We start from the raw sequence: 26,096 nt of genomic DNA, 5'->3' as shown, positions 1-26,096 counted from the left end.
GCATGTTGTTTTATTATAATAATATAATGATGCATTAGTATATCTATATTAAACCTGCAAAATGATAAGCAGCTCAATATTTAAAATTAAGTGCGCTGAGTCTAAAATGTAATTGAATAGAAGTGGAAGTACTTATAGTACAAGTATATTGATCGTGTTTGTTAGTAAAGCAATTCCGGAAGTGCACTTTTTTGTACCACTAGTCTATGAGCTGCTCCAATAGTGTCAGTTAGATTTGAAATTTTACTTTCTGATGTTTTTTATGTTTTGCATTCAGGCCACAGAGCATCATCAATCATCCCTCTCAGAGTATACACAGCACTGCAGTGGACAAACCGAGGAACAGCAGATGGAAACAATTCAGCTTTGATGTGAATGAGTCCAAGCTACAGAGGCAGTTGCTCAGCTATTAGCTTGACTGATCGTTGGGGTTGTCTGTCCAGTCTACAAGCAGTAGCTGAAACCTCTCCACCTCCACCATGAGTGAGCTAACAGATTTTGAAAAAGGCAAAATAGTCGGTGCGCGTATTGGAGGCATGTCTGTGAGCGAAACTGCCGAGCTGTGTAACGTTTCAGCCCGAACAGTGATGAAAGTCATGAGTGCTTATAAGAATTACGGATTTGCTGCATCAGCACAGAAAAAAAAAATGCGCAAGCCACAGAAAAATACAGTTGCTAATGGAAAAGCGGCCAGGGCGAAAGTGGTTCCTGAGTCGAAGGTCGAAACACAAAATCCTGATGAAGACATGGACACACCTGAACCCAAGACCCAAGAAGATGAGTAACTCGGTCTGATGAGCTGTACTTTGATCCTTATGTTACATTTAGACTTTTTCTGTTTTCAGAAAGCCACAGGATGCCTTTATTTAACCAACACTTTTCCTCTCTGCTGAGAGATTATCTCTTTAAAAAAAAGAAAAAGAATATCAATTACTTTATTTATAGTAAACTAATTTCACTGTTTAGTTTAAAGAAATTCGACATAAGAATGGCCAAAAATGATTTTAAACTTTTTACTGATGTGAACTGGCTGTGTTGCAAACTCATACTTTCTTTTTTTTTTTTGAGCAATATTGCATATTTTCAACAAATAAATCTTAAATGTCAATCTTTTTGCGTATTTTTTCTCTGTGTCAATGACCCTATTTCATTTCTCAAATTGCGCATCCTCTCTGAGAGGAGGCAACAGGCAGTTAGAAAATTAGACGTCCTTCAAAGCTGTCGATTAAATATCATGGGGGATCAGTGTACATACATTTTGTTAAAGCACAACTGCTGACAACCTTCAGCATGCTGTACTGAGATTAACTTCTGGGTCACCGGCAGGAGAGTGGAGGACAGAGGAGCAGACATGAGTACTTAAGTAATTTGGTCTTGGTGAGGTGTCTTGGTCGTTCCTCTCGTAGCGGCATTAGAATGTGCAGCCCATAGTCCTGGCGCTTTTATTCTGAAAATCTATGAGCGGAACTAGTTCCTTGCTTCCTTATAAAACAAACATCTGTACTCGTCGTACAGTGACGGAGTAAGTACAATTTTAGCTGTAATTATTGTCAGTAAGGACCCACATGTGTACTGTGAATACGCGCTTGCGTTTACTTTAGCCGTGCTTGCTACCTGCTAGCCGTAATTACCATTATACCACCCAGAAGTACCACTGATTTAGCTGTTAACGAGAGTGAGTTTCATTTAATAGTTTTTGACTGATAGAGCCTTTTATTTATTTATTTATTTTTGTTTTTTGTTATCGTTTTGCCTAGCTCCTTTAGTCATTTAGTAATGCTTCAGCTGCTGTGGGTTTCCCCTCAGTGGTTGTGTGAGTCCTTGATTAATCCACAGCATTTTTAAATAAAGCAGTTGTTTTTTTTTTTGTTTTTGTTTTTAATTTAGACTTACTCCATCTATTTAGAAAGCAAGGAGGACACTACATTTGACAGCTTGTCAGCAGCTGATTGGTCCACTAACCAGGACATCACTGCTTCAGCATTCAAAATCATGGAAGCGCCATGTGACGGTGGACGTTGGGGTACTTAAGTGACAGTGCTCCAACGCAGTGGCTGGGTCTCCTGCTCGTCTGTCAGGTGACAGGAGATAGTCACCACTTTAAAAGCAGTGTTCAAATCAGTATGAGTGACTTGACAGAGTTTGAAAGGTGCCAGATTGTTGCTGCACGGCTGTCGGGTGCATCTGTCACAAAGACAGCACAGCTGTTTAACGTGGCAAGGGGAACAGTGTCAAGAGTCATGACTGTGTACATCAAACATGGACGAACAGCATCAGCAAAAAAGAACAGCGGGCGCAAGTCAAAGCTCACTGAAAAGGACAGACAGACGCTTCTCCAGATAGTCGATGAACACCCCGAGTACACCGCCTGTAAGATAACCTCAGAGCTGAATAGGCATCTCTCTCACACGGTCTCTGTAAAGACTGTACGGCGTGAGCTCCATAAAGCTGGTGTCTTTCGAGGTGTAACCAATCAGAAACCAGAGATAGAAACTGATTCCCCAAAGTTCAATGGAAAGAACAGTGAGCCTTACAAAGAATGTGATGCACAGACTATATCTGAACCCCAGGGTGCTGTGCAAAGGTACAACACAGAAGAAGCTGAACCCCAAATCTGAACGTGAAAAAGATCACTACTCTCAAAGGTTTCATGCCAGGAATAAAGAACCTGAACCTCAGACTAATTAAAAGGAATTACCTCATCTGGTGGTACATTTCAACCTTTTTTATTATGTCCAGACTGGTTCACTAGTAACTGTCCTCACTGTGTTGCCTGTTGTTTTTCTGTAAGAATTTGTTCTCATGCAGCGTTCGTTCCTTTCCCAAGCCTTTATTTCCTGAGTTTACCAGCAAACATGGAACTTCACATAGGTCAAGAATTATTCAGAATAACTGAAAGAATTCATATTTGAAAATATTTAACAATATAACGTTATGCCGTTTTTGAATCTAAATGTATCTTGAAAATCTCTTTTTACAAAAACATAAATGCAACAAGAATCTTTGAAAATAAACACTTGTTCTTCTGCATTAATGTGTCTGTATAAAATCCTCCACTAACTTTCTGATTTACTCTGTTCCACAAGATGTTAAGCTTCCTCGGAGAGCTCAGGGTGGTCACTGGAGATGATCTATCCTTCTATTTTCTGAACCACTTATCCAATTCAGGGTCATAAGACTAGAAAATACATAATGTTTTATTACTGGAGTATTAAAGCTTTTAGGGAATATCTGTTTATCTTATTTTACACAACAGCAACAGTTGCTCGTCTTACTATGTATCTCCCACACTCTAGAGGATGAGCTCCAAATCTGATGACTTCCAATAAGTAACGGCTGAGTTCACTTCTGTGTGCTTTACATTAAGAGCTTTTTTTTTATTTTTATTTTTTACCAGGTTTGCTAATAGGATTCTCAGTTATCCAGACATCATAACATTGTTTTAATCAAATGGTAAAACAGTAAAACTCTGAAATAACATAACCAAGGCAAAGCTAATAGAATACGTCATACATATATATTGAAAAAGCAAGAGGTTTAATGATTAATATTTAAAAAGAATCTCATGTGTTGAAAATTACAGTACTAAATTAACTGCAGTGATTTAGCTTCACGGCTGTGCGTGCGCTTTACACGGTGACGCAACAACAGACCCGGAAGTGCAGCGCCAACCACAAACACACCTGTGACAGCGCCGCTGTTACTCTGTGGAAGAGGGTTCACGTGTCCAACCGTGAGAGGTTTGACCTGTGTTTTCATCCGTTTTCTCGGCGTCAGGGCGAATATGTTTGCAGTGTTTATGTTTTTTATGCAAAGAACATTTTACACCTCAACATGAACGTGTGACGGTAGAAAGGTGTAAGGCTACGTTTAGCCAGGTTAGCTTTGCTTTCTTAGCTTTTCTAACTGAAGCTGTGCAGTAATGACTGTTTTATTTTTAAGGTGGAAAGCATTAAGCACATGACTGATTAAACCATTTTTAGCTGTCCTGTTGCGTTCGTGTCCTGACTGATTAGCTGTTAACCTGTTTCTTTTCGGGGGGTCTGGAAGTGCTGGAGGTGAACTGGTGTAGAGAACAGTAGAGAATTTCGTGTAATGCGGGTTTTCTGTACTGCCAAGGTGGTTCACTTCTCACGGAGGTACATCACCATGGTAACTGATGTTGCAGACGATGGACATTATATTAGTGATCAACAGGTATAAGGTCACCGCCCACTGACCAGTCTCTCTGGAAAAAAAGCGTCACCATGGCAGATCCCTCGGGTCTCTGTGCAGCTGTAGAAAACAGCTCATCAGAGCAGACATAACTTTTCTGCAGATAGCAGGAGAGTAAAGTTTTGCAATGGCGTCTTTGTGTTTCCCCGATAAGCATCAGTAATAATTAAAATTCATTTAAATTTTACAATAAATTGACTTAGGTAATATATATATTAGTGTAGTATATTATCCTAAAGTAGGGCATCCATTTACACCCAGTACCTATAGACCTTATATCAAATTTCCATAGGCAGAATGTATGTTTGAATTCTGTTTTTATATTTTTTCTTCCCTCTTCCTGTTCTCATCCCATTAAACACCACCAGGGCAGCAGCTAAAAGAATAAAAACTAAAACTTTTTTAAATGTATGTTTTGGGCTTTTAATCCTTTATTTGATTAGACAGTGGAAAGAAGACAGTAAAGCTTGGAGAAAGACACCAAGTAAATAGCCTTAGGACAGATTCACACCAAGGCCTCTGCATTATCCATATAGCATGGATCACCTGCTCATCCAGTTGTCCTATATATAATACGTACTTTACTTGGCTCAGAGTCATAATACTTTTTAAGGTGGCTGAAAGTACAGAACTGTTAGCATCAAAATATGCTTAACAAACTTGAAGTAAGCGTTCTCATGATACAGAAAAGAGCGTATTATATTAAGAGTATGTGGTTGGTAGGGTACTGGGGGCGCTAGTTAAAATTCATCCCTATAATTTGTCCCTCCATGCCTCCCCCAGGAAGCACACTAGTTGCTGATCAACACAAAGAGAAAGACAACTGTGTATTGTTATTTCATTGTGTTTGAAATTTTAACTTCTGGTATTTTCTTCTTTCATGATTTTTGCATTCAGGCCAAGGAGTAAAACCAGCCATCTCCATCTACAGTGCTGTGCAAAAGTCTTGAGCCACCTTTTGTTTCTCTATATTTTGCTTCCCAAGGAGCCAGACTCGCTTGTAATTTTTAAAGTTGTCTTGAGCATCAAATTTCCAGGCTTTCTGAAGGTCTTTTTGCAAGTTTTTCCTTTGTACGTTGGCTTCATTGGAGCATAGAAAAGACATTTAACTCAAGGAATGAAGGAGAGTTGTGTTAACACGTGATGGAAATCATAGCAAAGAACCAGTTTTAAATGGTATATTTTGACAGTTTGTTCATTTGTTCTCATTTCTTTCGTTGCATCTTTAGTTAAATCTAGAAAAAATGCCAAAGATAACACGGTTTGACAGGCATAAAATAGTACTTTTACACCAACAAGGTGAACCCCAAAGAACTATTAGCCGAAAACTTGGCATATCTCGGCATGGTGTGCAGTGTGTCCTTAAAAAATTTCAGCAAACCGGACAAGTGGAAGACAAAAGAAGAAGTGGCCGACCTAAAAAACTATCTACAGCAGATGAACAGTATCTGAAAGTCATGTCCTTAAGAAATCGTAAAAGATCCAGCAAAGACCTGACACAGGACCTGAGAGATGCATCTGGCCCTTCGGTTGATCCAGCTACTGTTCGCCGTAGCCTCATCAGAAATGGTCTCAAATCATTCTTGAAGAAGGGAAATGGGGAAGAAAGGCTGACGTACAATATACTCAGCACTGGAATGGATAAAAGTAGAGAAGCAGTCGACACTACCCCGTCCAGTATGAGTGAGTTAACAGACTTTGAAAAGGGCCACATAGTCGGTGCGCGGATTGCAGGACTGTCAGTCAGCGAAACTGCCGACTTATGTAACGTATCAAGCCAAACAGTGGAGAAAGTAATAAATGCTTATAATGAACACGGATTTACTCCATCAGCAATGAATAAAAAATATAAGCCACAGAAAAATGCTGGTGCTACTGAATCCAATGCAAGACCAGTTCCTGACTCTAAGACTGAAAAACAAAGTTCTGATGAAGACGTAAACACATATGTATCCAAGATCAAAGATCATGAGTAACTTGGTCTGACGTGTTGTATTTTGAGCTTTGGGTTGCATTTGGACTGTTTCTGTGTTGATAAAGCAACAGTATGCCTTTATTTAACCGACAGTTTCCATCTGTGCTGAACTTTTTCATTTATTCATATTTTCTTTTTTTCTTTGAAAGGGTTCAAAACGCTTTATTTTTTATTTAGTTGAGATAGACTTCCACAGAATGCCTTCACAAACCTTCATTCCCTTCCCAAGCTGGATGTGAGCAAACATGGGTCTCTGTGCAGACTGACAAATATTTATAAAAGTAAATCAACTTGAAAATATTTAACAGTATTCCATTATAATGTTATAATATATTGCTCCTTATTTATAGACCGATGTTTGGCTGTGGATGTGTTGGCTGTTTTACACCATGTGTGTGTATTATATTGTAAAGCAAAGCTTTTTTATTTTGCATGCATCATGAAGAGCTCTTATTAAAAATGAATATGGAACAAGATCCCCAGAAAATAAAGACTTGTGCTTCTACTATCTCCTCTGAATTACTAAGTTTTTCTTTTAAAATGTTATGCTAGTGACTGGAGAATATCAATCCATCCATTTTCTTAACTGCTTATTTAGTTCAGGGTTGTGGTAGTGGAAAATGTGTAATGTTTTTCACCCATTCACACACACAGTCATACAAGCAATTCATTTTTATTACTATTATTGTAATATTGAAGCTTTTGGGGAAATGATGTAGGGCCCTATTATATACAGACAACAGCAGTTACTCATGGGGTCTCCCACCTTCTAGAGAGTGTGAGTTGTAGATAAATGAGTTCCAAGACGTAATAACTTGAGCAACCTGAGACACTCCCCTTTCTTTGTAATAAATAGATATATCTATTAATCATATAAAAAATAAAAGTTACTATGTGGGTAGATCCCCCCCCCCCCCCCCCCCAGAGGCCCTGTACTGGACAGAGTATATAAAAATATTGTATAAACAAACCCCAATGTGTCAGAAGTTGAAATGTTTTTCTATAATGAGTGTAAGGTGAGTTGGTTGTAGCTGTTGTGTGATGCGGGTGCGCATGCGTGTAACATAACGCAGCAACAGACCCGGAAATGCGAAGCCAACCGTAAACACAGCTGTGACAGTGCTGCTGTTACTTTCTGGAAGATGGTGTACGTGTCCAACGGTGAGTGGTTTCCCTGCTTTAACGGTTTCTTTGTTTGTTTGATATTTATTAGGTGTTTCTATACATTTTAGAACATAAGCACAGCATGAATGTGTGAAAAGTGTTAGGTTACATGTAGCCATGTAGGAAGTTAGCTAGCCTGGTTGAATCTGCGTAGCAGAAAGAAGTGCTGAGCTGATGAACCTTAGGTGGTGTTTTTAAAACTTCGTCGCTTTTCCAGAATGCGATATGTGACTGTGATTTCGTTTGGGTTTCAACGTCATAGTGGAACGAAATTTATCTTTTCTTAAAACTGTTTTGAAATGTGCTGCAGCTCGTTTATGCCCTGATTAGCTGTTAGCCTTTGTGTACTGAAGGTTAGCTAAAGAGTAAATCTGGGTTAACGACTGGCTGGTGCACTGATGATTATTATACATGTATTCCCGTCTTGCAATGTGAACAGCATCACAGATCCCTGCTGTCTGACCCACCTCTGTGTTTCTCCATCAGGCCAGGTCCTGGACAGCAGGGCACAGTCTCCATGGCGCCTGTCCTTATTGGTTGATCTTTTCTGGGGAGCAGTGGAGTTTATCGGCCTCTTGTAAGTCAAATGAGAATTAAATGAAATAAATAAAACAAAATAGCCACCTTTATTTAACATAATGGATGAGTGACCTTTTGAATAATCATTAATATTCTCATTGCCTGTATTTAAGTTTCGTTAAGAGTTGTTTGATTGTATTTACTGTTGTATTTTCATATTTGTTTTTCTACCTTGAAAAGATGCTGATAATCTCTGTCTTCCGCTAAAGATAGATGACTTACAGTTTCTCTAATACTGCTAACCTGTTGCCTGTAAAACTGATTTGAATGTGGTGTAGTAAACTTACAATATAGTGAGTAAGCAAGAGGCTTTTCTTAGAGCCTCCATTGTGGTTTATTCTGAATTAAGCACAAGCCCCCACTCTTTTTTTTCTTTTACCAGTTTTAAAACCATGTTTCACCCTGACATGTCAAAGAATGGAAGCTCTGTTTCATCACGCTTCACTGACGGCAGAGGGTAAGTCCCTGAAACACCATTATTTGTGTCACACACACATACACACACTGAACACCAATTCTACACTACCCTTTATGTTAAACACTGAAAATTACATAATCCAATGTAGGAGCAAGCTGGCTTATTAGGAATTGTGTGTCATGTGTAACACAAAGCTAATAAGATGCATGTGATGTTATTTCTTTTTCAGTTCTATCTAAAAAAAATTGTCATAATCCAGAGAATGACAAATGCAGTTTAACAAAGCTGTTGCTCGTTTCAGCACTTGAATTAATTTATATTTATGCTAGGGCTGTTTAACGCGTTAACACTGACAGCCCTAATTTATACCACTTGTTTCTCACATTCTTGTCTACTGTTGGTTATACAGTCCTCCAGGTCCACCTGGTGGCAGAAGGAGGATGGGAAGAATAAACCATGGTGCAGGGCCCAGTCCTCCACCAATGGGTGGAGGAGGATGAGGAAGGTGAGAATTTGTTATTGTCTTTTTTTATTAAACACTCTGTTTTAGTATCAGCTCATATGTAAAGTGAAATGAATTTCAAAGGATGAATGACACAGAAACAAAACTTGCATGTCAGTTTGCTGTATATGTGCTTGTGTAGTCATATTGATGGAAAGGTTTTTGTAGTTTTCTTGTGTTATATCTATTTGCATTTCTTCACTAAGGTTACATTGTACTGAGTTCTAGATAAGTGCTGCTTTTGTGTAATAACTGTTAGGGTTATCATGATCTGATCAGTTGATCCTGATGAGATCAATAACAAAAAATACTGGGGGGTGGCCAGTGGTACTCTTCAGCCTCCTACTACATGGACCTATGGCAACACCATCATCCTACTGGAAAGTAGCCCTCAGCCTTTTATAGCTGAAGAGTAAACAATTAACTCCTTTTTTTTATGCATTTCAAAATTACTCATTATTACTCATGAATGCATTTAGGTTATTACCTTGGGGGACCTGCCTAACAAAGAAACACAGATGTTCTTAAGAGTATCTGTACTTTAAAGCTGATTATATATGGCCGTGATATCAAAATATTGCCTGACTGTTATATTACCCGCTCCTCTCTCTAGGTAAACGCCTACACATGCAGTGTAGGCGTGGGGCCTTGCACAGTGTCTTAGAAGCCAAGGAAAGATGATAAAGTCACAGTGCTAAGGCCCTTCCTCATCAGCTGCCACTGCCACAAGCAGTTTCTTGACGCCTTTCTGGGAATTCCTACACGTAGGGGCCAGAACGGCTGATACCGCAGCTATCCACATCACTTCTTCCCTCATTTTCTGCGTCGGCTTTTCCAACTTGCAGTATCACCGGTTTCTTAGATATGGGTTATGATTCCTGGGAGTCATCAGCTAATGTATTTTTTTGTATCCTTCTGTTGAATAAAAATATACCACTGAGTGTGTCTCCTGCTATTATTGCCACATTTGGTAATGACACAGCTTGGTTCCACAAAGAGTTGGTCGGTACTAATAGCAGTATCACACCTTTGGCTCAGCACTAATTGTTAGGATATCTAAAATCAATGGATAATTTGGTAATGGCACAGGTATACATTGTCTTTTTTTTAACTCAAATTGCAAAAGTTGATTAAGACTTGATTATATCAGAGTCTTGTGTGTGAATATGATATAATTCCAAGGAGTACACTTAATCACTTAATGTTTCTATCAATTCCAAATATCTTGTACCAGATATCATGGGTTTACTGTATTTAGAATTTCAGACATTCATGAACATTCAGAGCATTGTGATACAACTGCAGTACATGACATAAAACTGTCAAACTTATTTAATACTGTTCAGAAGTAACAGAAATATCTGCATTGTCTTAAACAGCCAGGGAAAACCACTGAAAAAACACTGGTGACTGTGCTAGAATTGTCAGAATTTACTGTCACACTATGTATAGAGTTTATTTAAGGAATTAAATCTTTTTTCTGGAAAAACAGTTCTCACTCTTCCTTTATTTACTGTAGAAATGTTGCCGACAGTTTGCCAATTTCATCCTTCTGCAGTCCACTGAACAGCGGGACAGTTTGAGTCACCGTTTCAAGTAAGAAGAGCCTGTTTTCACCACACAAAGGCAGCTCTTTCACGGAGCATTCGGACACCAAAGCGGTGCCATTCCCTCTGGTGGATCCACATTTCTTGCGTGGTGTCCAAACACGCCAGCACTGCTCCACCTTTCCATGATATCAGCCGAGGATCCATGTCCTAGAGCACATACGTGTCATATAAAATACATTACAGGATCAGTCTGCAGTATAAAGTTACCTGTCTTTTGAAGACAGAAGCAGGTCTGTGACCTTTTCTGAGACATAATAAGGTAATTTTGGGGTACCTTTGGACGTGTGACAACTTCCACATTGTCTACCAGCCTTCTGAAGGATGGTGGCATCTTGTTGATGATGCGGTGAAGAAGGAATTCCTGAACTCCATGAAACATGAGCCCCCCTCCCACAACCAGGATGGAGCTGTACATCTTTCGTTTAGTTTCATCTGATGCTGTAAATGAAATGAGTACAGAGGCTCAAACAGGATATCCCATGGACGTTTTTATTCTCATCGCTAGATCTTTGAATATAAAAACAAAAATGAACTTCATCACTTACCACAGCAGTCGATGCTATGCAGGACTGCCTTATCTAATCCTAATGCTTTGCTCTCAAATTGGCTCATGATGGCCGTCTTCCTGGACAGATGGGCAGACACAGGCTCTTCCACCTCTCCTACTCCCATCAGTGACTCTCCATGGGCAGCCCCAAGCTCTGTTTCCCCCTGCGTCCCTCCTCCTCCACCACCACTCCCACAGCTCCTGGGTAGATCTGACAGGTCCCCAGTCCCTCCCTGACTACTCATCTCCCCTTCCAAACATCCACTTGGTCTGGAAATAGCTTTCCTGTCTGCAGCTGATTTGGAGGACTATTGGAGAAAATAATTAAGTAAAAAAATAGCTGAGAACCATTTGGTTTCATTGGTTTCAGTCTATGAAACCTGTATGTGTGTGTGTTTTACCTGATCCTGTTTGCTCTGTGTAGCAAGGAGGTAGTGTTCATCATGAGGGTCCTCTGAGTCGCCTTGGGAACGGAACTGAAGCGATGACATCTTCTGACCTACAATCCCAAACGTCGTCGGGTAAAAAAGGCCCATGGGTGCCTATAAAGAAGACAGAAAAGTATTTCAGCACCAGTATCAAAACAGCATCGTCTTTACCTTCTGATATAATTACCTGTAGTTTCTCATCCCCAAGTCGAACCTGGTACAGAAGAGCCGGGGCCTCTGGAAAACGTGTCTGAAATTCATGATCTTGTAGCCCTGATATGTCCTGTTAAGAGAAAACAGAAAAAAGATTTTGTAGTTAATATGTACTTAAAATTGCTCCTTCAATTATTTAGAAGTGAGTATGGCTAAATACTCAAAGATGCTAACAAATCACTGTAATGCACAGACACTAACACCCTCCCACCCTGACCAACACACACTTGATCTAGATGGCAGAAGGTCTCTTTCAGATGCTGCAGGAGCTGACAGTCTAGTCTGTTAGACAGCTGACAATCTCTGTAGGGAAATCCTGCCCTCTGCAGGAGCCAGAAGAAAGTGCGGGTCACATCTGAGCCACCATATGCTAAACACAACCTGCAAAGTCCCACAAATACAAGATACCATGTAACACATTTGCTAAATAATGCAATAAAAGCAGGAAGTGAAACTAACATGAGTTTTAAAATTAAATATTCAACTTATGTCACTGTTCTGTGTTTGTTGTCTGTCACAACCGGGTCAAATAATTAAATATTAAATATATTTCATATGAAATAATGTTTAATATTAAATGTATTTAATTTAATTTAATCAAACATAAACGTGAGTTTCAGCCCCACCTGGAGTTTCGATGTGACACTCCGTCCTCCACACAGCAGATACTGGTCTTCTGGTCACCTACATCCACAACACAAGCGCTACTCAACCCACTGCCAAAAGTAGCACACACCGACTCCTGGTGCACAATGATAGCTACACACAAAGAGAACAGGAGGTAAGTTGATGGAAACAAAGAAATTTCCACTTAGTTAAGTGTGCAGATTTACATGTGTGATACCTGAGAACCCCATATTGAGCAGCAGCATGTTCACAACCTCTTTGATGTGCTGTCTGTTGTAGATGTCAGGGACCAACAGGATACATCTGTAATACTAAAAGAAATAATGCGAAATGAGCAACTGATGATTAATGTGGATGATCATCTGAAAGTTTATGGAGCACAAAGCCTGTAGAAAGCCTCTATTACAGAAGCAAGATAGATAGATAGATAGGGTCTTATTTTTTATACTAATATAAAGAAATGAGGGATGTCTCAAGACTATTGCATGCTGCTATAGAACTGAGAAGTTTTCTCCTACCTTTAAATCTTTGAGAGGGATCTCCAGATGCTTCTGAATCACATGACTCCAAATTGTCTCAAGGTCAGCCAGGACAGCAGTCAGTGAGCCTCCAGGACCAGCATGCACATTGAGCTGACCTCTGACTACAGGCCAGTGGATGTTGTAACAGTCTGTTGGATTCACATAAAGAGCCTGTGCAATAGCAGAAATGGGGGGGGGGGGGATTAAAAATTAATCAATCAAGGCTTTAGGTAATGAAAATGGCTTAACAAGTCATATTTCACAGAAGTTACGAGTTTGCTCAAATACATTCACCGACCTCCTCTCCGACCAAATAAGGAGGATGGTGGGTCGTGTTTGTCCACTTCACTCTGGAGCTGCTGTCTAGCACCGCAGGACGGATCTGACAGTTATACGCTCTGGCCTAAAAACAAACACACAAAACCGAACCACTGCTATAAGAAAATACTTTTATGGATTAACGTCATAATCAATTAATGAAAAGAGTTATTTTCTATATTGTATTTCAGCCATTCAAACCTTACTAAGTTGCTGTAGGACCTTAAGGTCTTTATTTCTTTATTGTATAAGTTAGAAGAGAATCACACTGCATTGTGTTGCTTTCTTCCCTAATTTCTCTTTTATAACCATACCTGATCAGCAGACACAGGAGTCCTCCGCACTCCGTTTGACATCTTCTTGGACCATATAGCCTGATCAACCATTTTAAGGCCATTCTGCCTCTGCTCGTTGCTTTCTGGTTTCTGTTAGACATTAAGACAAAACAATAAGGATAAACACTTAAAAATGACACCACTTAATTTGACAACAGTGAAGTTGTATTATGGGTGCACCTGGTTTTGAGTCACATACATTTAGACCTTCTCTCAACAGCCATGCATCTTCATAGCGGGGCTGGCCACTTTGCTTGTGCCTGCGTGCTATTACATGTGGGACCGTCACTGGAAGGGTGTCCGTTGCTCGGCCAATGCGGAGCGTCCTCGATCCAGGGTGGATGACAACTACAAAATTGCTCTGTATTTGCTGTGAAAAAGAAAAGAAATTTCAAGTTTCACCCAACAAAAGAGCAACTGTGGACACCTGCGCAGCCTCCACTCTTATGGAAAGACTGGCCACTAGTTTTTGGAAACTGGCTGCATGGATTTGTTTCCATCCAAGGGCTCTGGTGAGGTCAGAGCTCTGTGCAGGATAGTCTATATCTTCCATACCACACTGGAGCTGTTGGCATAATGTTAGACGTGCATTAATGCCAGCACAAAAACTAAAACACTGCATGCTGTATCATTAGATTTAAGCCTTTAAAAAGAGCCCAAAACCCATCATGCTTGCAGTCTTAACCCCAAACAAAGATACTGACTGTTAAACCTAGTTTCCTAACTTCTACCACATCTAAGCTCCTGGACCTTTAAAGAGGAGCTTAAATCGGAAGGGTTAACACGTGTTTTCATCCGTGTTGGGAAAAACAAAAAGAGGTCAACAATCCAGAGCTGAAATATTTCAATATCAGCTTTAACTCAACAACTCTGAGCTTTAAACCTTGTTGTCACATGTAGCAGGTTATAGACCCATTTAGCAACAGTGTACTAGTAAAACAGTGTACTAATACGATAGTAAACGCACCATCACAATAGTTTAGCATGTGTGAAGTGAGAACAAAATGTTCATGAAAAATACAAATGCTACATTATAGATTTCTGGCATTATATACGGCTATGGTTCATGTATACAACAGCTGGGTACTTCATTTTCCGTCTCACCTCTTGAGGAGGCTCTGGTATCGCCGGAGGAGCGATGGGTCTTTTCACCCCGCGCTGCTGCTCCTTCTCTTTCTCCCTATCTCGCTCCTTTTCTTTGTCCTTCCCGTTATCCTGCTCTTTCTCCGCCTGGGTCATGGTCTCCTTTCCACTTAATCCACTAAATACTTAGAAATGACAAAGTCACGGTCTTCTAGTCCCAGCGAGATGGTTCAAAATTGAAGCACAAGCTAACACCGTTGCCTTCCCTCTGAATGAAAAGTTTACTTCCGTGTTTGGTCACGTGGTGCAACATTTTGATTTCTATTTGTCCAAAGACTTCTCTGTGCGTCTCCGCATTTTTGTTTGTTTGTTCGTTCGTTTTTAATACATTCATAGCGTTTTTATATTTTTTAGATGACATAATATTCCATTGTTTGTGGTGTGAAGCGTTAACGACTGGCGATAATAGTTTTTCCGATGGTACAGGGTGTTGTTTTAGATAGTTTTACAAGACGTGGGAATTTCTTTCTTCATAAACTTTATTTAAACTTTTAGAAGAAGAAGAAACAAAAAGGAGCTACAGCTCCATCACCCTGCGCCGGTGATAGAAAAACATTTCAACATAGCATAGCATAGCATCTTTATTTATAACGCACTTTACATCCAACAATGTTGGCCGAAGTGCTACAAATATAAAACAAAGAGAAAACAGTTTAAATTACATATAGAATATCTTAAAATTAAAAATAATATAATTAATAAGAAACATGGTGGTTCGATCCCAGGCTGCTCCAAGCTGCATGCCAAATATCCTTGGGCAAGATACTAACCCTATGTTTGCTTACTGGTGGTGGTCAGAGGGCCCGGTGGCGCCAGTGTCCGGCAGCCTCGCCTCTGTCAGTGCGCCCCAGGGCAGCTGTGGCTACAATGTAGCTTGCCATCACCAGTGTGGGAATGTGTGCGTGAATGGGTGAATGACTGAATGTAGTGTGAAGCGCTTTGGGGTCCTTAGGGACTAAGTAAAGCGCTATACAAATGCAGGCCATTTACATATTAAGAGACATCAAGTCCTGCTGTGCTGAAAGCCAAGGTAAATAGATATTTTTTAAGACGTGATTTAAAAACAGATAAGGAAGGTGCCTGTCTAACATGTAAAGGCAACATCAGACATGGGATTTGGGATTTTTATATAATATTTTCACATGATGTGGCCAGTTTATGTATATTATTTTCCTGGGTTAGCATGGGGCCTCTTGGAGTGATGTGACAGTAAACAAAACAAATCCATGTTCAGTAATTAAGGTACTTTGCATTGGTTATTTAAGAGAAATCTATTAGTTTTCCTGTTTGACCATTTGATTAAAACAGTGTTATTGAACCTGGGTAACTGAAAATCCCATTAGCAAAACTGGTTAAATAAGAAATCTCTAGGTAAGCCAGATCCTGCACTTCTCTTGATGCAAAGTATAGAGTATTTAGTACCTGAGTTCACAGAAGTTGTTACTTATCAGAAGTCACCAGAGGTTTTTTAGAGCCGATACCCCTAACCCTAAAAATGGGTAGTCAAACATAAGAGCTGGGGGCCAGAAATAACCTTGTAAAGACTCTAATTTGGCCCACTGGATGGCTGTGGAACAAGTGAAGGAGGAACTCTTTCACTCTTATTTTACAGCTTTTCCTACTAATCACCCCATCACCATTCAGACTTCAGCAAAGTAATTAAGTAATAAATAAACAATTAAAAGACAGAAAGGTTCCTGTTTTCACTGTTTACTATAGAATTTTCTTTTCACAATGAGACTATATGTTTTGGTTTGTTTGTTTTTTTAAAGAACATTTTCTGTGAATTCAAAAACCTTTCCTGTAATTACAGGACAGTCTGGAGAATGAGCTACCAGAAATTCTTTCCTACAGCTGCATGTCTTTATTATGTGGAAAAACCTAGATGTACAATTCTTTTTCTCCTATTAAGATATCTCAAGGAATAAATGTGCAGGTAGAGTCCTTTGCATTGTCAGAAGGGGGAGTTTCACTGGTCAGACCTACTGTTGGTCAAAGTGGGTTGTTTGTGGCCCACGTGGTAAAATGAGTTTAACAACCCTGCTCTAGAGGGTGGGAGATACATAGTAAGATAAGTAACTGCTACTGAGCTAAATAGCATAAGCCCTAAATAAACAGCACTTCCCTAAAAAACCTTTAATAATCATACAATAATAAAATATATATTTTTCAGTACCGCAACCATGAATTGAATAAATGGTTCAGAAAATAGAATAGTCTCCAGTGACCACCATCAGCTCTGTGAAGAAGCTCAACATCTTGTGGAATATTTCAGAAAGTTAGTGGAGGATTTTATACAGACACATTAATGCAGAAGAACAAGTGTTTATTTTCTAATAATTTCCACAAGTTCCATGTTGGTTTTTGAACTCATAAAAAATGGCTTGGGAGAGGAATGAAGGAATTAAATCATGATTGTGAGCATTACTATTGAACCAATCGGGACATATAAAAAAATTGTTGAAATGTACCATCAGATGAGGTAATTCCTTTTAACTAGTCTGAGGTTCAGGTTCTTTATTCCTGTCATGAAACCTTTAGGAGTAGTGATCTTTTTCACATTCAGATTTGGGGTTCAGCTTCTTCTTTGTTGTACCTTTGCACAAACTTTGGGGAATCAGTTTCTATATCTGCTTTCTGATTGGCTGCTCCTCGAAAGATACCAATATCTGTAAAGATACCTTTAGAGAGACTGTGTGAGAGAGGTGTCTGTTCAGCTCTGAGCTTCTCTTACAGGCGGTGTACTCGGATCTAGAGTCTGTCTGTCCTTTCCAGTGAGCTTTGATTTGTCATAAAATTATGACCATTTGTCTAAGTTGAGTCCCCCTTGTACTGCCAAAACACACCTCACCCATTGAGGCATGGACTCCACTAGACCCCCTGAAGGTGTGCTGTGTTATCTGGCACCAATGTGTTAGTAACAGATTCTTTAAGTCCTGTAAGTTGCAAGGTGAGGCCTCCATGGATTGGACTTGTTTGCAGTGCATGTCTCACAGAACCATTTTTGTGCTAGGGCATAGTATCCTGCCGAAAGAGGCCACAACCATCACAGCATACTGTTTCCATGAAAAGGTCTAAATGGTCTGCAGCAATGCTCAGGTAGGGGGTACGTAGCAAAGTAACACCAAATGGGTGGCAGGACCCAAGGTTTCCCAGCAGAACATTGCTCAAAGCATCAGAGTCCCATACGCAACAAACTGCGATGCACTGTGTATTCTGACACCTTTCTATCAGAACCAGCATTAAAATTTTCAGCAATCTGAGCTACAGTAGCTCGTGTGTTGGATTGTACCACATGGGCCAGCCTTTGCTCCCCACATGCATTAATCAGCCTCGGTCGCCCATGACCCTGTCGGTGGTTCACCACTGTTCCCTCCTTGGACCACTTTTGATAGATACTGACCACTGCAGACTGGGAACACCCCACAAGAGCTGCAGTTTTGGAGATGCTCTGACCCAGTCGTCTAGCCATCACAATTTGTCCCTTGTCAAAGTCACTCAAATCCTTACGCTTGCCCATGTTTCCTGCTTCTAGGCCATCAATCAGCAGCTGACAAGACGTTGGGGGTGGCTGTAGCTCAGGTGGTAGAGCAGGTCTGCCACCAATCAGAAGGTCGGTGGTTCGATCCCAGGCTGCCTCCTGGCTGCATGCCAAATATCCTTGGGCAAGATACTAACCCCATGTTTGCCTACTGGTGGTGGTCAGAGGGCCCGGTGGCGCCAGTGTCCGGCAGCCTTGCCTCTGTCAGTGCGCCCCAGGGCAGCTGTGGCTACAATGTAGCTTGCCATCGCCAGTGTGTGAATGTGAGAGTGAATGGGTGAATGACTGAATGTAGTGTAAAGCGCTTTGGGGTCCTTAGGGACTGAGTAAAAGCGCTATACAAATGCAGGCCATTTGCCATTTACCAAATGTAGTGCCCTCGTTGGTCCTTAAAAGAATGGAGAAAGCAGTTAGACAAAATAAAAGAAAAACACAGTTGCGTTTATTTACAATAAATGTATGGAGCCCACAGTACCTGAAGCATTAGTGAATAAGGAGCTGTGCACAACGACGGACACAAAGGCATCATTCAAAATCTGTTAAATGAAGCTCATACGAGCGTACTCACAGTACTGTCTTCACTTTAATCCCCTGAAAAGTGAAAGATGTTTGCGTCCTTACTGACTATAATTACAGCGAACATTGTACTTACTCTGTCACTGTAGGATGAGCTGATGTTTGTTTTGCTTGCAAGCACGGAGCCAGTTCCGCCCATAGATTTTCAGAATAAAGCACCACGACAATGGCTCAACAGCTGCTTAAAGTAGGGGAAGGCTAAAGAATGTAAATTGGACATGACGTTATCACTGGTAAGATCAAATGCAATCAATAATTACAGGCAGCTATAAATAAATACAAAGGCATACACGAAGGAGAGAAATTAAATAGCAAACAAACTAAGAAGCTGAACGTGATTAATGATAGACAGAACTCAGGAGTCCAGTAATAAATAAAAGCAAATACTGCATATATATCACACATGGGGCGATAATTTGAAAGAAGTGAACGTGATTTATTAGAGTACAGAGATTGAGAAAGAAACTATTAGGAGATTAGACTGCAATTAACATACCAGCTGAGCAGAGTCAGGGGAATGAAGCAGGACAAGAGTCCAGTTATTTGTACCTCGCTGCTCCCTCCTGTCCTCAGTCCCCACAACACGGTTTTGATATTTCGTGGAAAAGAGTATACATCTTCGAGATCACAAAAACATTTATAGATACACTTCATGATTGTGTAACACTATGAAACCAAGATGGAATATGTCCACCATGACAAAACAATATTTATGGTCACAACACTGGAATTTCATCATTTGTTGTCAAGAATGTGAGCAAAGGTTTCAAAATTGACTAGATCAAGTTCATAGAGAGTGCCATGGATATAGGTGTGATGTTTCTGCATTAGCAGTAACTCTACAAGTCTTTTGTTCTAAAATACAGTAATTTAAAAATAAAAATAAAATAAAAAAATATTTTTAAAATGCAATTTAAAACAGGAAAAATATGTGTTAAAAGCTAATATTAGAACACAGATTTTTTCCCCACTCCTCCTTTACAATTCCATTTCCTCACTGCATTTCCTTTACCTTTTAGTTGTTGGATTAGTTTCTCTATTAGTCTTTCCTCAGCCTGAGTCTTTTGGTTGTTTTTCTGTTGGGAAAACAGCAAAGCAAATTAACCATGTGATGCAATGTAAGGAGTCCTCTGGTCTGTTAGAGAGAGACGTGGGTGGGCCGCCTGGATTTTTCAATCTTGCTGTTTGCACAGAATTTTGCGTTGTTACGGAAACCTTTTTTAGAAGTGTTTGTGCTTGCACAATTACATTCACTCTTAAATGTTCAGCACTGATGCATGATACAATATGAAGGTATACTGCAGTGAAATGGAGACCTGATCCTCCAAGTGTGCATGGGCCTGATCAGATGACATGTTGAAGGTAACGTGCTAGCAGCTAGAACCAGCACCCAGCCCCGTTACATTTATAAACAGTGTTAGAGTCAGGCGGGGCTCCATTAGGGATGTGAAGAGTCTCCTACTGTCTCTGTCAGCAGCAATACCTTGGTACTCTGTGCTTTATAAACTGTGTTCATTTGCTACTAAGGGGCACTTGGGGTAGTAGTAACAGTTAATGAATTCATTTCCAGAAAATGAAAAATGGCTAGAATTTGTAGAGAGACAAAAACACACATCTGCAAACAATTTTCAGGATACCATCTATGCAATGTGCTCATAACAACAAAAAAAACCCTTGTGTGACAGGGTTGAGTTTGAGCCCAGAATCCTTTTAACCAGAAGACAACAGTCCACAGCCAATCATCTGCTTTCAATTTTTATTTGAATAAAACGCACTAGATTAAGGAAACATACAGCTTATCTAGCGAGCTCCAGCCTCCATGCGACCATGGATGGATGGGCAGCTTATCCAGGAGCATGCATAATGGTTCATACTAGTGCTTCTCTTTAATTGAGATACATATAAATATATACATTCTCAGACATCCAGGTTAGGATATTCTTAGGAGCTTGAAAAAAGAAGGCAAGTTGACTTCTTTGAGTTTGTGAAGACTTTTAACTTCTCATCCAAGAGGCTTATTTAGTTCTAAAAACAAAACGTGGAGAGTCCCAGGTTTGGGTCGCCATCACTGGGGATCTAAAGGTGAAACCACTATGAGACCTTGGCCCACCCTATCATGTGACCTACTGAGGTCACCTGAGGCAAGACCTGAGTGGGGACTATATGTGCCTGGATCTCAGGACTGCACTGTAGAAAGCCAGTGGTGCAGTGGACACAGATGGCTTCCTTTACTCCTTGATAGAGAATTTTCTGTTTTCTCTTTCTTTCTTTGAGCGTATTAAACATTTAGGAGCAGTTCCAAACATATGCTTTCATCATATTTATACAGACAAACACATGAATACATTCTGCAAACAGTATCATCAGTAAAATCATCAGCACCTGTTCAGACCCATCTTGATGAAGCAGTCAAAACATTATCATGACAAATATTCAAATTGTGGTGATCACAGAATTTAATGGTTGCACTTCTTTGGAAATGTTAACCTGATGCCCCCTTAGTGTTTCTACACTTTCCCTCAATGCCAATGTGCTGTTCTCACTGTAGGAAACGCCCCGTTTACAAATCAGATTTATTATCTTTTTGTCAATCTGCTTGCAAGTGTGAAGACCCTTGTAAAGTTTTTTCAAATCCTTCATCAGACAAAACGTTTTGCAGACCCTCAGTTCCAGGGGCAACATACAAGAACTCTTGTCCTTCTGCTCGCCCAGCTGCACCACCCAGAACTTGGACAGCTCACTGGGGTTCTTTGCGTTGCTTGCCACCATGTTAAGAATCAGAGGGTAAAGGTCATGAGCTGCAGCTGGGATGGAGGATTCTAGCATGCTGGGGTCAGGAGGACAGTGGCTGGGCTGTGAAGAGAGCGAGAAATGATTTTGATACAACACAGTAGTATATTTAGACATACTGCACCTATAAGTTCTATCACATCCTTATTTTGTTTCTTGACTTAAAGATGCAAGAGTCCAGGTAATCATGTGACATTGAACACATATCAATAAATATGACAATGACTAAGAATGATGATTTCATATAGACTGTACCTGTGGACTGACAATAAGGACTTGGTTTGCAGACTTAGCTTCCTCAGCCAGCCAGCGCATCGGCCCCTTCTGTGCAATCTTTTCTTGCTGCCAAATGTCAGTTGCAACCTTGCAGCCGCCATGCAACTGCAGGAACTCTGCAAGTGCCACAACAGCACGCTGGAATGCTGAATTTACAGCAGGGTACACCAAAAGGACATGAGGCGGCACCACAGGAATGTTCTGGTAGTCCAGTAATTTGCCAGCTTTAACATTCCTATTTTTATCTGGGTAATAAGAAAACAATGGAAAGGAGAGTTAGTCAGCTTCAGCACCAGCCAGCAGTGTTAAACATTATACTGTGTCTAGAAGGGGAATCCCTAGCTTTGACTACTTCTTGTATACAACTTGTAAACCTAGGATGGTGAAGCAGAGTTTCTGTGCTTTGGAAAGCATTTGAAGGTAAGATGTTTAAAGCATTCATATCCAGTTGACTCCAAACATAACTCAAAAGGCTTGCAGGTAAGGCCATCCTGTAGCAGGGAGCCTTTTTGCTAAATACAATTCAGCATTCAAGTAAATCACATTGTGCACACACAAAGTAAACGTGCGTTTGGTTGAGCATATATTTTTCCGTTTCATCATTAATAATTCGGGTGCATCTTCCAAAAAAAACCCAAAAATGTTTATATTTACAGATTATGCAGAATGAACTCAGGATAATGAGGATGACCACTCCTCCGGTAAAGATGATGGCAGCATGTTTAACTCTCGGCGCTGCAAAAGCGGGCACATACAGAGGAAACACATTTATTCCGATTTTATTGATTCAGTGCAGGTGCTTTGGGAAATTGTGACTCGTACCTGGAGTAGTTAGCCCAGTAGTGATCTTAACTGGAGTAAATAATTAGAAAAGATAGATTAGTCACCACATGCATTGTGAATTGGTGTAGTAAGTATTTAAAATCATACAGTGCACTTCATGCGTGTGGTTTGATATATTCCCTTGCAATACTGGGAGACTGGGATTTTCTATATGTACTTATCTTTGCAGACTCACTGAAATTATTAGCTGAACTATACTGAACAGTATTGCTCACCTGTAGTTACATAAGGAGAAGTTGGTGTAACCGTTGCTATAAAACAGAGAAAATGTTAATAGTTTTACCCATTTATATCTCCTCAGTATATTGTGTCCGTCAAAAGTTTTGGCTGTAATGGGTTTTGCAAAACTTAATTTTGAAAAAAAGACAAATTAAAAAAAAAAAAAAACACTTACTTTTTGGTGGTTTAGGAATATAAATAATTTCCGTCTTATAAACTAAATTGCCTTTCACCGGTGGAGGCAAAGGGAGATTTGCAACTTGTATTAAATTGTAGCCATAGGTAGGGTTTACAGCATAATGAAACCATATCTAGGTTTCAGAACAAAAAGAAAAAAAGGGGAAAAAACAATTAACAGCATCACAGACTTTTTTCCCTATGTAGAAAATAGGACCAAAAGATATGATCAGTACTACTAAGGTTAAGACTGATACCTGTCCTAAGTGATCCAAGCTTGCACTGGCCAAAGGTGGGTTGTATTTACAGTGGTAGTCTTGTGTTTCTGTTCTGATGTGAGTGGCTGTCAAATATTTAGTACTAGCTGCAGAGAGAAAATAACAGACTGAAATAAATTAGTCTGCCTTTAGATATTAACCAGTGAGTGTCCATGACAAGGATCCTGACACACTAAGTACACACTGTATAAAACCCATGAAAGAAAAGGAAAAATCCTCAACATCTTTTGCTGGATATCATCTCAATGTCCTTAATGTTTCACCACCATCAGCAAATAAAACATGTGCAACAAAGACCTACTGTCTACTCTGCAGATGTATGATTGTTTAGTAAATGGCAACATTAAATCTGTCATAACATCAGCAGTAACAAGTGCTATATAAAAAACACACAAAATGTGGTCTCCAACCATCAATGTTGATCGCCCAGCTTATGTTGAGCATGACTCTTTCGCCTACTGGCACCGTCTTCAATTTCAAGCCTGCCACTAGAGATGGAACCAAGGTCTCGTTTTCTGGGGGAAAACCTGAAATGACAAACAACAGCGGTGCTCACTGTCCCCACAGACGGATTGTGTTTTCGGATATTTAAAGAGATGGTCAGTGTTGATTTGGCAGCTGAAATATATTTTGCAGCTTCTGTAACAGTCTTTGTTGCAAAAAAGATAAAAACAAACACAGTATAATGAAATCTGAAGACCTCAAATGAGCATGGCTATTACATATTTGATAACTCACAAAATATGTAATGCATTTTTTTTATCTTAAATTCTTACTTCATATGCATTTGTTATTGTAATTTTCCTTTCATGTGTCTGTCAGTGATGAATTTAAAATAAAGTGTAGAAAAGCAGAAAAAATATGACCACTAGTAGCTTTAGAGTCAATTGCGAAAAAGAAAGTTCACCCTCTTTAAATTATAACGTATTAACATATCAGCAAATATTAAAAATAATCTGCTGGCTGTTAGTAGATCTTAAAATAATACAACCTCACATGAACAAAACATGACATACTTATTTAACAAAAACATATCAAAAAGCAAAAGCAGTGTGTGAAAAACACCCTTACTGCTTCCACAGGGATTAAAAGTGAAAAGTATCAGCCAGTTTCTGCTAATCAAATCCACCTGATTTGCTAATGATTACAAAGTTTTGTGAGTTTGCTGGTCTGGGAAGTTCAGTGTTAATACAAAAATTGCAATCTTCCCAGGAGGGAGCACATTGGGGATTCAGACAGAAACCGCAAACAGCCCTGGAGCTACATCTCAGACTCTACATGCCCCAGCTTGCAGGTAATAACTACGCCAGCAGATTCATCCAACAGTCAAACCATGCAATACTCAGAGAAATTTGTTACAAATCTGAAGGCTAATACACCTCCAAGGAGACAAAAGACATTCTGATGACCATCAGTCTGGGATGGGATATAAGGCTGTTAACATATAATCAATCTATAGTGAGGAATATTATTCACATGTGGAAAGACAGTTGACATCTTTTAGGAGTGGAAGTTTCATCAAGCCCCACAAACCTCAATGAAGTGAAGCAATGTCTTCACAAAGAGCATAACAAAATTTCTCAACAATGATCCTCCACAGCGTGAGAGATTGATGAAGTCATAGTTTGCAGTCTGCGAGTGCCAAAGTAATTAAGTCTTTAATACACACTTAGTAATTAAGTGTGCTTTCACACACTCCTTCTGCATCTTACCGTAGTTTTTGATAACTAAATAATGACACTGTGTAATATCTCAAGCTACTGGACTTCTACAAGAGTACAGTGAAATCCATCCTGACAAATGGTGCACCAGTGTTGCTAGCTGCACTGGTGCATACACGTAAAAGAGGTCAAGGTGGCACAGACCATTGCTGGGATGCAAGCCCAGGATAAAGGACAAAACAGACAGCATCGGCAAGGGCAGTACACATCCAGAATATTGTGGGTTTGAACAGCTGCCATCTGTCAAACGGTTCAGAAGAATAAAAACAAGAAGTAACAGACTCAGGAAGAGTTTTTGTCCCGGAGCAGTGGCTTCCACCTCTCTACACACTTGACTGTAAACATGGCACAGAAATACTCAGATACAAACACAGTCTGGGCTGAGGTCATTTTAATTGTAAAATGATGTACAGTGCTGTTGTTTTTCGCCTCTGCTGGTGCTGCCAGGCTATTTTGTATCTTTACTTAGTTATTTTTATTCATTCTATTTATGTATTGTTTTTAATCTTAAGAGACAGCCAAACCGAATTTCACTGTACTCTATATCTTGACAAAGATCTTTATATTCTACGCGTTGCTGTTCATCTGAGGGAGTATTTAACACATTTTAGAACCTGTCAAGAACCAGATTACTTTGGAACACAAGGGTGCTCATAGTCGACCTGAAATAGTTTAAACATAACATATTGGCAGATTATAGTTTCCATCTAGCGCTAATAAACATGAAATAGGCTTACCATGATATTCTTCACATTTCACCTCCTGAAAAGCAACAGCACAAATAAATGAGCGTGTAAGATCCCTTTGAAGTGTGAATTAAAATAAATAAATAATAAAGGATTACTTAAAAAAAGTGGGTCACTTACAATGTTATGTGATGTTACCTGGGCAGCGATACAAAACAGATAAAACAGCGTGACTCCCCACATAATAAAACACCAGTAAAAGTTACAGAAATAAACGATCAGAAAACGAGAGCAAAGTATTTAAAATTTACACAGACTGTCGGGTAACTGTTTAACTACCTACAGGAGCACTGTGGCGCTGACGCTCTGAATTCCGTTATTTAAATACGACGAT

The 26,096-nt window shown here is 39.8% G+C and overlaps 3 protein-coding genes across 5 annotated transcripts; 1 reads left to right on the top strand and 2 right to left on the bottom strand.

The window, feature by feature from the left end:
• The first annotated feature begins 7,247 nt into the window (after positions 1–7,247).
• Positions 7,248–8,860, top strand: selenok (selenoprotein K). The gene is made up of 4 exons (XM_063465307.1): positions 7,248–7,351; positions 7,841–7,931; positions 8,316–8,390; positions 8,761–8,860. Exons 1-4 carry the CDS (start codon positions 7,333–7,335, stop codon positions 8,858–8,860), a joined length of 285 nt encoding a protein of 94 aa, XP_063321377.1. The 5' UTR covers positions 7,248–7,332.
• Positions 8,861–9,949: 1,089 nt separating this feature from the next.
• Positions 9,950–14,808, bottom strand: actr8 (actin related protein 8). Its single transcript, XM_063465306.1, has 13 exons — positions 14,557–14,808; positions 13,652–13,822; positions 13,432–13,542; positions 13,098–13,202; positions 12,797–12,970; positions 12,496–12,589; positions 12,278–12,410; positions 11,879–12,032; positions 11,626–11,721; positions 11,412–11,552; positions 11,009–11,318; positions 10,738–10,901; positions 9,950–10,610 (listed from the first exon to the last, which is right to left on the bottom strand). Exons 1-13 carry the CDS (start codon positions 14,689–14,691, stop codon positions 10,467–10,469), a joined length of 1,932 nt encoding a protein of 643 aa, XP_063321376.1. The 5' UTR covers positions 14,692–14,808; the 3' UTR covers positions 9,950–10,466.
• Positions 14,809–20,460: 5,652 nt separating this feature from the next.
• Positions 20,461–26,084, bottom strand: LOC134619371 (uncharacterized). 3 transcript variants are annotated; one of them, XM_063465180.1, is made up of 11 exons: positions 26,046–26,084; positions 25,883–25,900; positions 25,754–25,778; positions 23,706–23,822; positions 23,275–23,381; positions 23,016–23,151; positions 22,837–22,872; positions 22,601–22,630; positions 22,433–22,513; positions 21,758–22,023; positions 20,461–21,565 (listed from the first exon to the last, which is right to left on the bottom strand). In XM_063465180.1, exons 4-11 carry the CDS (start codon positions 23,737–23,739, stop codon positions 21,146–21,148), a joined length of 1,110 nt encoding a protein of 369 aa, XP_063321250.1. In that variant the 5' UTR covers positions 23,740–23,822; positions 25,754–25,778; positions 25,883–25,900; positions 26,046–26,084; the 3' UTR covers positions 20,461–21,145. The 3 variants fall into 3 exon arrangements, with proteins under 3 accessions (XP_063321250.1, XP_063321249.1, XP_063321251.1); XM_063465179.1 differs by lacking the exon at positions 26,046–26,084 and having other exon boundaries at positions 25,883–26,039; XM_063465181.1 differs by lacking the exons at positions 23,016–23,151; positions 23,275–23,381; positions 26,046–26,084 and having other exon boundaries at positions 25,883–26,039.
• Between the last annotated feature and the right edge of the window lie 12 nt (positions 26,085–26,096).

The sequence above is a fragment of the Pelmatolapia mariae genome, linkage group LG20 (assembly GCF_036321145.2).
Source record: "Pelmatolapia mariae isolate MD_Pm_ZW linkage group LG20, Pm_UMD_F_2, whole genome shotgun sequence".
Classification (NCBI taxonomy): domain Eukaryota; kingdom Metazoa; phylum Chordata; class Actinopteri; order Cichliformes; family Cichlidae; genus Pelmatolapia; species Pelmatolapia mariae.
The sequence above is the reverse complement of the archived record's forward strand: the minus strand, read 5'-3'. Positions and strand labels throughout refer to the sequence as shown.

Coding starts and splice junctions, on each gene's coding strand:
- actr8 (XM_063465306.1), bottom strand. CDS start 14,691: ATGACCCAGGCGGAGAAAGAGCAGGATAACGGGAAGGACAAAGAAAAG. Junction 12,411..12,495: donor GCTCAATATGGGGTTCTCAG/GTATCACACATG, acceptor CTTTGTGTGTAG/CTATCATTGTGCACCAGGAG. Junction 10,902..11,008: donor GCATAGCATCGACTGCTGTG/GTAAGTGATGAA, acceptor TTTCATTTACAG/CATCAGATGAAACTAAACGA.
- LOC134619371 (XM_063465179.1), bottom strand. CDS start 25,945: ATGTGGGGAGTCACGCTGTTTTATCTGTTTTGTATCGCTGCCCAGGTA. Junction 22,873..23,015: donor TATTCCTAAACCACCAAAAA/GTAAGTGTTTTT, acceptor TCTGTTTTATAG/CAACGGTTACACCAACTTCT. Junction 22,514..22,600: donor TACTGGGCTAACTACTCCAG/GTACGAGTCACA, acceptor CCGCTTTTGCAG/CGCCGAGAGTTAAACATGCT.